Here is a 12,246-nt window from a genome sequence, read left to right as displayed (position 1 = left end):
TGTGCAGTTCACAAACACATTTCAATTTGTTGATTTAGTCTATCAAAGTAATGGAACACTACAGCACAGAAACAGGTCCTTCAGCCCATCTAGTCTGTGCCAAACCAGTAATCTACCTAGTCTCATTGTCCTGAATCCAGACTGTAGTCCTCCATGCCTCTCTCATCTATGTACCTAACCAAATTTTTCTTAAATGCTGAAATTTAACCCACTCCCACCACTTCTGCTGGCAGCTTGTTCAACACTCTCAAAAACCTCTGAGTGAAGAATATCACCCTCATATTCCCGTTAAACATTCCACCTGTCACCCTTAATGTTAGCGTTCATTTCAAGAGGTCTGGAATAGAAGAGCAGGGTTGTGATAAGGCACTAGTGAGTATTGTAAGCAGTTTTGGGCCCTTTATCTAAGAAAAGATGTACTGGTTCTGGAGAACATTCAGCAGAGGTTCACAAGAATGATTTTGGGAATAAAAGAGTTATCATACAAGGAATGTTTGATAGCTCTGGCTCCATACTCACTGGAATTTAGAAGGATGAGGAGAGATCTCCTTAAAACCTTACAAATGTTAAAAGGGCAAAACAGAGTAGATGTGGAAAGGATGTTTCCAATGGTGGGGGGAGACTTGGACAAGAGGGCTCAGCCTCAGGATAGAAGTGTGTTTATTTAAAATAGAGATGTGGAGAAATTTCTTTAGCCAGAGGGTGGTGAATTTGTGGTATTTATTACCACAGGCACCTGTGGAAGCCAAGTCATTGGGTGTATTTAAGGCAGAGTTTGATAGATTCTTGATTGGACACCCATCAAAGGTTACTGGGAGAATACCGGGAAGTCCTGACGAAGGGTCTCGGCCCAAAACGTCGACAGTGCTTCTCCTTATAGATGCTGCCTGGCCTGCTGTGTTTCACCAGCATTTTGTGTGTTGTTTGAATTTCCAGCATCTGCAGATTTCCTCATGTTTGCTTTAGAAATTCACTACTGCGAAGCCTCTGCCACTGAAGAAGTTTAAATCTTCTCTTCAACGGGAGTTTAGTGAAACCCTCTCTTGCTGCTCCCCATCTATAATTTCTTCGGCCCTTCAAGTTTTCGATCATATTTTGACCCAGACCCGCTATTACAGCCTATTTGAGTCCTGACGAAGGGTCTCGGCCCGAAACGTTGTCAGTGCTTCTCCTTATAGATGCTGCCTGGCCTGCTGTGTTCCACCAGCATTTTGTGTGTGTTGCTTGAATTTCCACCATCGGCAGATTTCCTCGGGAATACCGGGAAGTGTGGCTGAGGAGGGGACTAGAGGATTAGCCGTGGTTGAATGGCAGAACAGACTCCATGGACAAATAGCATAATTCTTTTCCTCTGTCTCATAATCTTAATGACTTCTAGTACTAGTATCTCAGTTGAGAAATCCTGCTTACATTTACCCTATTTATACCTCTCGTAATTTTGTGTTTCCCTATCAAGTCTACCTTCATTTTCCTACACTTGAGGGAATAAACCTATTCAACATTTCCCTAACTTAGGTTTTCAAGTCCTGACAACAAACTTCTAAATTTTCTCTGCACTCTTTCAATCTTATTTACATCTTTCCTGTAAGTAGGTGACCACAACTGCACACAATACTCCAAAATTGGCCTCGCCAATGTCTTGTACAACTTCAACCTAATATCACAACTAATGTGCTCAGTACTTTGATCTGTGAAGGCTAATGTGTCAAAAACTTTCTTAATGACCCTATCTACTTGTGACACTGCTTTCAAGGAATTATGGATCTATATTCCCAGATCCCTCTGTTCTACTTCACTCCACAGTGTCCTACTTATCTCTATGTACGTCCTACCCTGGTTGTTCCCCCAAAGTGCAACACTTCACACATAAATTCCAACTGGCAATTTTCAACCAATTTTTCCAGTTGGTCCAGATTCCCCTGCAAGCTTTAATAGTCTTTCTTGCTGTCCACTATACTCCCGGTCTTGGTGTCACTGGCAAATTTACTGATCCAGTTTACTGTATTGTCATCCAGATGGTGGATATAGTTGATAAACAACAAAGAACCCAGTACTGGTCTCTGCAGCACACCACTAGTCACAGGCCACCAATCAGAGAGGCAACTATCACTGTCTGATGTCTCCCGTGAAGCCAATGCCTAATCTAATTTACTATCTCATGGAGTGTCAAGCAACTGAACCTTCTTAACCAACCTCACATGTGTGATTGCACCAAAGTCCATGTAGACAACATCCACTGCCTTGTCTTCATCAACTTTCCTGATAACTTCCTCAAATAAAACTCTAAGTATGTATGGACACAACCTACCACACATAACTCCATGTTAATTATGTCTGGTTCCTTAGAATACCTTCCAATAACTTAACAACTACTCTATACTTAGAGCCTTTTTTAAACAATGGAACAAAATTAGCTGGCCTCCAATTCTCCAGCACTTCACCTGTTACTAAGGACGTTTTAAAATGTCTCCGCTAGGACTTCTGCAATTTCTGCACCAGCCTCCCAGAAGGTCTGAGGGAACACCTTGTCAGACCGTGGGGATTTATTGATCCTAATTTGACTCAAGACAATGCCACCTCTTCTGTAATCTGTGTTTACTGGGCACAGAGGCAAAACCACGGGGAGCTAATGGATCATACACAGGTACAAGGAGAGCTAGTTAATTGGATACACAATTAGCTTGATGACAGAAAACAGAACGTGATGATGCAAGTTTTCTTTTCAAGTTGGAGAGCCATTATTAATGCTTTCCTCTTGAGTAAATACAAGTAGAATAAAGATAACTGCCAGAATTGAGTGTTTTGTCCATGTGTTGTTATATATGTTTTTCCCTCATAGGCTGGAATTTCTGGTGGAAATGGACCTTCTGGACCACAAGGGCCTCCTGGACGGCCTGGTCTTCAGGGACCACCAGGTCCAGTTAGTCCTCGAGGAATGGAAGGAGTACAAGGAGGTCCTGGGCTAACAGGTTCACCAGGTAAACAGGTGAGTATCTAAAAGGAGAATTTCATTGTTTAATATGGGGAAGATGTTGCAATTATGGTGCCAAACTACGAAGCCCATTGCTTCTCAAATACTGTCTGTAGTTATATTACAATGAGATAGCTCAGACCCACACTGCAGTATTAGCTCATTCAAAGAAGTTCGAGATTATGTACCATAACCATCTCCTCAAGGATAACTAGCAACATTCATAAATAAGAATTTTATAGAAGTAACCAAGAAAGCAGAGCAGTATATGTGTTTTTTATTAACTTCAGTTGGGTCTTTCATAAGGTTCCACATGGTAAGCCACTATGGAAAATTGGATCATATGGGATCCAGGGATATTAGCATAGATAGATCATTGACTGATAGGCAGCAGACAAAGAATATTGGGAATAAGGGAGTCTTTTCTGATTGGCTGCCAGTGACTAGTGGTGTTCCACAGGGATCAGTAATGACAGCTTCTTAACACTCTGTTAGAAGGAATAAAGGTATAGAGTATTTTCTAAATGGAGAAAAATTCTAAAATCAGCAGTACAGAGGGACTTGGGAGTCCTTGTGCAGAATTCTCTAACTTGCAGGTTGAGTCAGGAAAATGCAATGTTAGCATTCATTTTGAGAAGACTAGAAAATAGAAGCACGATTGTTATGCAGAGCCTTTATAAGGCATTGGTCATATGAGGAGTGTCTGATGGTTCTGGGCCTGTACTTGCTGAAGTTTAGAAGAATGAGGGGGAATGTCATTGAAACTTATTAAATATTGAAAGGTCTAGACAGAATGGATGTGGAGAGGGTATTTCCTATAGTGGGTGAGGCTAGGACCAGAGGACGCAGCCTCAGAATTGAGGAACATCCATTTAGAACAGAGATAAGAAGGAATTTCTTTTGCCAGAGGGTGGTGGATGTCATGGACGGCTGTGGAAGCCAAGTCATTGAGTATATTTAAAGCGGAGGTTGATAAGTTCTACGTAGGTCAGGCCAGCAAAGGTTATGGGGAGGAGACAGGAGAATGGGGTTGAGAGGGATAATAAATCAGCAAGAGTAGGCTCGACAGGCCGAGTGGCCTAATACTACAGTAGTGTGAATGATTTGGATTAGCGTGTACGAGGTATGACAGTAAAATAGGAGGTGGTGTTAACATGAATATGGTTATCAGAATTTACAGAAGAGAACTTGATTTCCTGGGGAAGAGAGCCAAGGAATGGAAAAAAATGCTTAATTTAGATAAGTGGAGAGCTTTGCATTTTGGGAAGACGACTGATCGGAGGATTTTCACTGCGAATAGTAAGGCCCGAAGGAGTGTTGTAGAACAGAAGGACTGAGAAATGCAAGTACATGATTCAGTGAAAGTGACGTCACAGGTGGGGTGATGGCCTTCAGTGCACTGGCCTTCATCTGTCAGCTCATGGAGTACAGGAATTAGGATGTTATGTTGCAGTTGAAATATTTTGTTCAGTTTTAGTCACCTAATATATTAAGTTGGAGCAGATAAGGATAAGATTTATGAGAATGTTGCTGGGACTAAAGGGACTAAGTTATAAACAAAGTGGGACTTGTATTAGCAAATAGAATTCGGACTGTTCTATAAATTGGGGACCATAGATAAGAGTGAATGTGCACTGCCCTTTTCCCAGAGTGCGGAATCAAGAACTAGAGGACATAGGAATGTGGTGAGAGGGAGCAGATTTAATAGGAAACTGAGGGGTAACTTTTGCAGACTGCCAGAGGAACTGATTGGGGCAGCTAGATTAACAAGAATTAAAAGACACTTGGACACCATTGATGGGAATGGTGTACAGCGATATGGACCAAACACAGGAAAATAGACTAGTTTTGTTGTAACTCTTGGTCAGCATGGACCAATTTAGCTAACGGTTCTGTTTTCTGTGCTATACAACTCTACAAAATGGTAATTTTAATGGTAATAATCACCTATAAGTGGAATCCATTTTTAAGAACTGCAAGAGTATGCTCTGCATCTACAAAGATTGACTGCTTTATTAACAGGATCGTAATTCAAAGATGCCATGTCATTTTGACATGCAATCATATTTCACCCTCTAGTATGTTAATTACCTTGATGTAATATAGTTGTCATTGTTTTTATAAAAAGCTTTGTTCTGTTTTAGCAAGACAATATATATGTGTCATAGCTGCAGATTTAATGAAACATCGTCCATTAATTATTCAAAGGGTTCTTGTTTCCCAAAAGGTTTGAAGTTACTGCCAAAAATGATATATGATCACCATTGAGGTTAATTTCATTTGTCTGAGGTGAAATTGCCATTTGCTAAATTTGAGGAAAGCATATTTTTAGCATTCCAACCAATAACTCTAATGAAGGCAGTGCCTGAGGTGACGACAAGCAGGGATTGATGGCTTTATGCGCACTTCCCTCTTCAAATCTAGGCAATAAAAGTTTTTGGTTTTTTTGCCTACCTTTCTGTAGAGGAAAATCCCCTTAATGAATTGATGCCTAATACCATGGTAGCTTGGTGCTCCATAACTACTACTCAAATTTGTGATTAAAAGTGTACATTTTATTAGGTACACTTAAATGTAAATGCAAATATCTAATTAGCCAATATGTGACAACAACTCAAAGCATAAAAGCATGCAGATATGGCCGAGAGGTGCAACACACACAAAATGCTGGAGAAACTCAGTAAACGTCGAAACATCGACTGTGCTTTTTTCCGAAGATGCTGCCTGGCCTGCTGAGTTCCTCCAGCATTTTGTGTGTGTTGTTTGGATTTCCACATCTGCAGATTTTCTCTTGTTTGTGGTTGAGAGATGCACTTGTTTCTCAGACTAAAAATCGGAATGGGGAACAAATGTGGCCTCAGTGACTTTAACCATGGAATGAATGTTGGTGCCAGATGCGATGGTTTGAATATCTCAGAAGTTGCTGATATCCCTGGGATTTTCACACACAGCAGACAATGGTGTGAGAAAGCAAAAAAAGAAACACCCAGAGAGCAACAGTTCTGTGGGCAAAAATGCCTTGTTAATGAGAGACGTTAGAGGAGAATGGCCAGGAAGGCGACAGAAACTGAAGCAATTACGCATTACAACAATGGTGTGCAGAAGAGCATCTCTGAACACACATGTTGAACCTTGAAGTGGATGGGCTACAGCAGCAGACCACCACGTGCAGTAAGTGGTTACTTTATTTGGTAGAGGTACTGAGCTGGTCACTGAATGTACAGTGTGTCACAGCAGGATGTGCGTGACCCTAAATCAGGCTTTAGGAGACAATGTTCACTGTAATCATTAAATTCGTTATTTCTCAGCGCTGTCATGCTTAGATGCTGAGTGTATGTATCTCCAATTTATGAATGCAAACCTCTTGTTTTGATACTATTTTTAAAAATTTCATCTCATTATTTAAGTGTTGCAAATTTAAAATGCATACATTAGGATGCACATTATCGAATGCCATCAGCCCCTCAAAGCTAATCAATAAGCTTCAAGACCTTTGTCTCAATACCTCCCAGTGAAATTGGATCCTTGTTTTCCTCACTTGCAGACCCCAGTCAGTACAGATTGGCAACAATATCTCTTCCACAATTTCCATTTGTGCAGGCTGTGTGCTTAGCCCCCTGCTCGACTTGTATTATACTTGAATGTGTGGCTAAGCGCAGCTCCAATTCCATATTCAAGTTTGCTGATTTATGCCGAATCAAAGGTGATGATGAATCAGAATATAGGACGGAGACTGACAATCTGGTTGAGTGGTGCCATAACAACAACCTCTTGTTCAGTATCACCAATTACAAAGAAAGCACAGCAACACCTCTACTTCCATAGCAGTTTGCGAAGATTCGGTATAACATCTAAAACTTTGACAAACTTCTATAGATGTGCGGTGGAGAGTATATTAACTGGCTGCATCATAGCCCAGTATGGAGCACCAACGCCCTTGAATGGAAAAGCTTACAAAAAGTAGTGGGATTTGGCTCATTCCATCACAGGTAAAGCCCTCCCCACCATTTAGCACATTTACACGAAGCATTGTTGCAGGAAAGCAGCACCCATCATCAAGGACCCCCACCATTGAGGTCATGCTCTCTTCTCACTGCTGCCATCAGGAAGAAGGTACAAGAAACTCTGGGTTCAGGAACAGTTATTTCCCCTCAACCATGAAGCTCTTGAACCAAAGAAGAAAACTTCACTCAGTGTTCCCACAACCTATGGACTCACTTTCTAGGACTCTTCTTCTCATGTTCTCAATATTTACTGCTTATTAATTTATTATTTTTTCTTTTTGTGTTTGCAGTTTGTTGTCTTTTGCACACTGGTTGAATGCCTGAGTTGGTGCAGTCTTTCATTGATTCTTTTATGGTTACTGTTCTATTATGGGTTTCTTGACTATACCTGTAAGGAAATGAATCTCAGGATTGTATATGATGACTTATATGTACTTTGAATTTTCTTAAACTTTAAGGAGAAGCTCTAACTACATTGTGTTGTGCTAAATCTTCCACAGGGCAAAGATGCAAGTGAGCACTGGATCAGGGAGGTTTGCATGAGCATAATTCAAGGTGAGTGAGTGTCAGATATTCTATATTAAAGTTATCTTAAAATTTGACCCTCCAACTCTCTGGTATTCTTCTCTTTGATTTTATGGCTTTGGCATTATCCTGAGAAAACCCTTAACAAATATGTATAAAATTCCATTGTCTTTGACTTCATTTAAAGGTTTTTATTTCTTTAAAATAATCAACAGAAGATATGCATATGAATTTATCAAGTGTGTGTATAAGCATAGTGAAATTTCATGGCTTCTCTGTATTCCAATTTCTTGTACAAAGTAGAAGTATAAATTTGGTAGTCATTTTCTGCAGAAAAGTGAACATCATGAATATCTGTTTTGTAATAGCAAATTAAAGACAATCTATTCTACTTAAATAATGTTCCTCAATTATTTTATCAATTTTGGCTTCAGATTTTACCTAAAGTAGTGTCAGTCTGAATAAGTTAACTGTTAGATAGGGGACTGCAAAAGCAATTAAAATATATGAACATAAGAATAGCAATTTTCTAATCAACCTTTCAAGTCTGTATTAGCCTTCAGTGACATTAGAGCTATGTATTCTTGAGATGAGAAAATCCAGTAAAGGTTCTTTGTTCCAATCAAACAAGTATTTGCAGAGATTTATTCAAATTTGAGATATTGTCATCATCATTTATACCAACATATATAGCTCATTTCTAATTACCCTTGAGTAACTGATAGTGACTCATCTTACTGAAGCAACAAGACCATTAAAATTTAATGAGTTCTCATTTCCATTATTTCTTTTTTAGAGCAAATGCCTCAGCTGTCTGCTAGTTTAAGACTACCAGTTATGCCAGGAGAACCAGGCCGGCCTGGATCACCTGGACTTCCAGGACTACCTGGGCCTCCAGGAGAAGCAGGGCATCCAGGTGCTGTAGGCCCAAAAGGTGTCAAAGGTCACCAAGGTTATCCTGGTCAACCAGGATCAAGAGGTAAGTAAATGATGAATGCAACGAGATGTGTGCCTAGTTCCAGCAGACTTTTCGGCAAGACCTCTTTTAAGCAAGAATGGTAACTTAATAAGTGGATGAAGAGCCAAGACAATCCACTGATCACAGCTCTGTTGTTCTGGAAATAGCAGTTGTTGCTTCCTCATTGAGCATTGCCATGGGATGACTCTAATTCTGCAAGCACCTAAAACAATACAGTTAGGACCATTGTTCCCCAAATATTGCAGATGAATATGGTCTACACTCTTATGCACCTTTCCTACAAAGTACAAATGGGCATGGACAACTGTACCTTGGATTTGCTTTAACTATTGATCCTCCAGTGGTTCTGGTTCTTGTGCCTTGTAATTGTCAGAGTACATATGCCATCAATGCAAACCCAGTTTGTCTAGATTTTGTTCATACATGTCTTCAGAAAGAGTACAAGGTGACCAGTCACTGACTGCCATCATCTTCCTTGCAGCATCTTTCGGACTTAGAAGTTAGTTCTTAAGAACTTTCACTCGAGTTTGAATCAATTGATAAACTCCACTAGTATCCAATACTAAAAATTTCCCAGAGTCCCAGTAAGTGGCAGGCTGTACCTGCCTTTGTTTGCTCATGAACCTGTTGACATTTATGAAGTAGATGTTGAGTAAAGACAAATGGCCATTTGATCACTCTAGGAAATGCATATATGCTACACCATAGCATATAAGGAGCTGGATAAAGTGGTACTGTTAAGTTTTGTAACTCCAAATTTAATCTAAAGAAATATATGGGAGCCAGAAGATGAGTGTCTACTTCATTTTAATTTAGTGAGGCACGCACATAAGATCTAGTGGTGTAATGATGCTTAATCAAACAATATATTGAAATACTAAATACACAACAGGTATGAGTTTCATTGATATCATTTCCTGAAGGGTGCAGGCCTCAACTTTACCTTAAACCTCTAACTTGTCTTCAGTGACAATGTTTCTAGTCTTCACTTGTCGTGGAGACAAGTCTCCTAAAATTCTCATGTCTACTAGTCAGACCAAATGGTTTGTAAAGGCCAAAGGTGGCTTTATCATTAATGGAATCCGATAGCAAAAAGTGAACTGTTGGATCAACTTGTCAGGGTCAAGCTGCATCTGTGGAGGCAAAAGGATGGCCAACATTTCAGGTTGAGACCCTGCATCAGGATCAGATTAAGAAGTGTCAATAAATCTCCTGAGAAATGCTGGATGTTAATTTCATTCTGATTTTCACTACTGAAATGGAGCTGAAATTTTGAATTTACTGTATATGTGACAGGGCAGCAAGGTGAAAAGGGCGAGAAGGGTGAAAAAGGTATCAGACTTCGTGGACCGCAAGGGGCGCCTGGTAAATATTAAGATTTCCTGTTTTAATATTGCAATGCTTCTTCATAAAAACTTTAATTCCAGTGGAAAATAATCCATTTGGTATAGGTTACACCACAGCATAAGAGGTCAGATAAGGTATTAGAAGTCAGAGCAGAATTGATAAGAAAATGTGCATACAGAACATGATTCTATGTACTCAGTGTCTGTAAGAGAATTTCAAAGTTACTGTCAGTTTTATGTGCAGTGATATTTATTTCACTCATAACATGAATGAATGTTGTTGATCTCTTCTCACTTGAGAAACTTGTAATAACAGGATTCAAAGTAGAAAACACATCTGTCAGAAGCATAAGACCGTAAGAAATAGGAACAGAAGTAGGCCATTCAGCCCATTAAATTTGCTCCACCATTCCATGATGGCTTATCCTGGATCCCACTCAACACCATACACCTACCTTCTTGCTATATCCTTTGATGCCCTGACCAATCAGGAAATTATCAACTTCTGCTTTAAATATACCCACAGACTTGGCCTCCACCACAGTCTGTGGCAGAGCCTTCCACAGATTCGCTACTCTTTGGCTAAAAGAAATACCTCCTTACCTTTGTTCTAAAAGGTAACCCCTCCATTTTGAGGCTGTGCCTTCTAGTTCTGGATACCCCCACCATAGGAAACATCCTCACCACATCCACCTTATCTAGTCCTCTCAACATATGGTAGATTTCAATGAGATTCCTCCCCCCCACCATCACATCCTTCTAAATTCCAGTGAGTTCAGGCCCAAAGCTGCCAAATGCTCCTCGAGTGTTAACCCCTCCATTCCTGGAATTATCCTCATGACCCTCTCTGAATTCTCCGATGACAGCACATCCTTTCTGAGATATGGGGCCCAAAACTGTTGCCAAAGCTGTTGTATTCTATTCCCTTTGAAAAAAATGCCAACATTGCATTTGGCACCTTTACCACAGACTCAACCTGTAAATTAACCTTATTGGAGTCTTGTACAATAATTCCTAACTCCCTATGCACCACTGATGTTTGAGTTTTCCCCCCATTTAGATAATAGTCTGCACTATTGTTCTTTATACCAAAATGTATTAACAGAGTAAACTAGAACCTGTTTGCCATGCTAATTACTTGTGGAATATACTGTAAATATTTACTTTAAGTGCTGTGTGTGCAAGGTTACCCTGAACCTTGCACATAATTTCTCACAATTTACAAAGTAGTTCCATCTTTCCAACTTTTTCACTTCTTCCAAAAATCAACTTCACTCTGATTTAATTGGAATTGAGCAGTGGCAAGATATCAGTGAATGTGAAGGCATTGTTCAGGTTAAAACCAGTTAGCTACTGGTCTTCAGCTCCAATTGCATCGAATTTTCAGATAAATCTTATGTTTTCTAAAAGAAAGTTTATTCATTTTGATTGCCAGTTTTAAAAGGTTTGGTACCAGTACTTCCACTTGCTGTTTAAGTTAATTTTGGTGGTTTATAATTTCAATAAGATAACTTGCTTCTTTAGGACTCGGTATTATCCCAATTCACTTTCAAGCAACATGTCTATATTTAAAAAAAAAACATTAGTAGGTTTTGGTATTGAAAGGATCTTACTGTGTTTGTTGGCTGTTGCAGGTGTTGATGGTATGCCTGGTATTGGAAAGGATGACCGTGATGGTGCCCGTGGTGAAACTGGCCTCCCAGGTGAACAGGGACATTCTGGTCCACCTGGTCTAAGAGGCTTTCCTGGTATCTGTGATGCTTCTTCATGCATCGGTCCACCTCATCTCTACATGGGAATGGGGTTTGGCAAGAAATCTTTGAGCATGAAAGGGCCATCCAAATAACAGAAAACAGATTATAATGTGTTAACTTTTGCTCATCCAAATGTATCAAGAGTTTAATTAAAACCTAGATATTTTTTTAAACAACTGTCTTGATTCCTGGAATTTTATACTGTATTGAACGAGTAGTTTCTCTTTCTTAGGAATACTTACAAGTTTTGAGGGTGGAACCATGTATATTTGAACTTTTGATTATCAGAGGAAGCTTGATGTCTTATACCAACTTAATAAAACATACTTTGTTGAGAATCCAAATTGCATTTCAAGTACTGAAAGTGATTGTTTTTCATCAAATCATAGTTCTGTGCTTTGTTGTTGTACCTTCTGTTAAAACTCCTCACCAGCTGTGCTCTGTGACCAACCTCATTTACAGGAGCTTCACATTGCAGGCGTGGATCCATCTTCAGGAATATGTGGTTTGCGAGTTGATGTGATGATGATTAAGTCAGGAAAACATGTCAAAAACTGATTCTAACCTTTCAATTTTTTTTCTGAACCATCTAAGCCAAAGGACAAACAGTTGAAGAGGAAGGATAGCATTTTAAATCTGTTCACGTGGATCTAAATCATTCCATAAA

General features: G+C 39.6%; 1 protein-coding gene across 1 annotated transcript in view; it reads left to right on the top strand.

Annotated features, from left to right (window-relative positions):
- LOC140737233 (uncharacterized) overlaps positions 1-11,811 on the top strand; it is a 36,394-nt gene extending 24,583 nt beyond the window's left edge. The window contains exons 10-14 of the mRNA XM_073063922.1: positions 2,840-2,986; positions 7,476-7,530; positions 8,297-8,479; positions 9,776-9,844; positions 11,460-11,811. Coding sequence (XP_072920023.1) covers positions 2,840-2,986; positions 7,476-7,530; positions 8,297-8,479; positions 9,776-9,844; positions 11,460-11,671 — 666 coding nt within the window. The 3' untranslated portion in view covers positions 11,672-11,811. The remainder of the gene's footprint in view (positions 1-2,839; positions 2,987-7,475; positions 7,531-8,296; positions 8,480-9,775; positions 9,845-11,459) is intronic.
- Positions 11,812-12,246: the final 435 nt, after the last annotated feature.

This window comes from Hemitrygon akajei, chromosome 1 (genome assembly GCF_048418815.1).
Source record: "Hemitrygon akajei chromosome 1, sHemAka1.3, whole genome shotgun sequence".
NCBI lineage: Eukaryota > Metazoa > Chordata > Chondrichthyes > Myliobatiformes > Dasyatidae > Hemitrygon > Hemitrygon akajei.
This window is presented reverse-complemented; position numbering and strand designations above follow the sequence as displayed.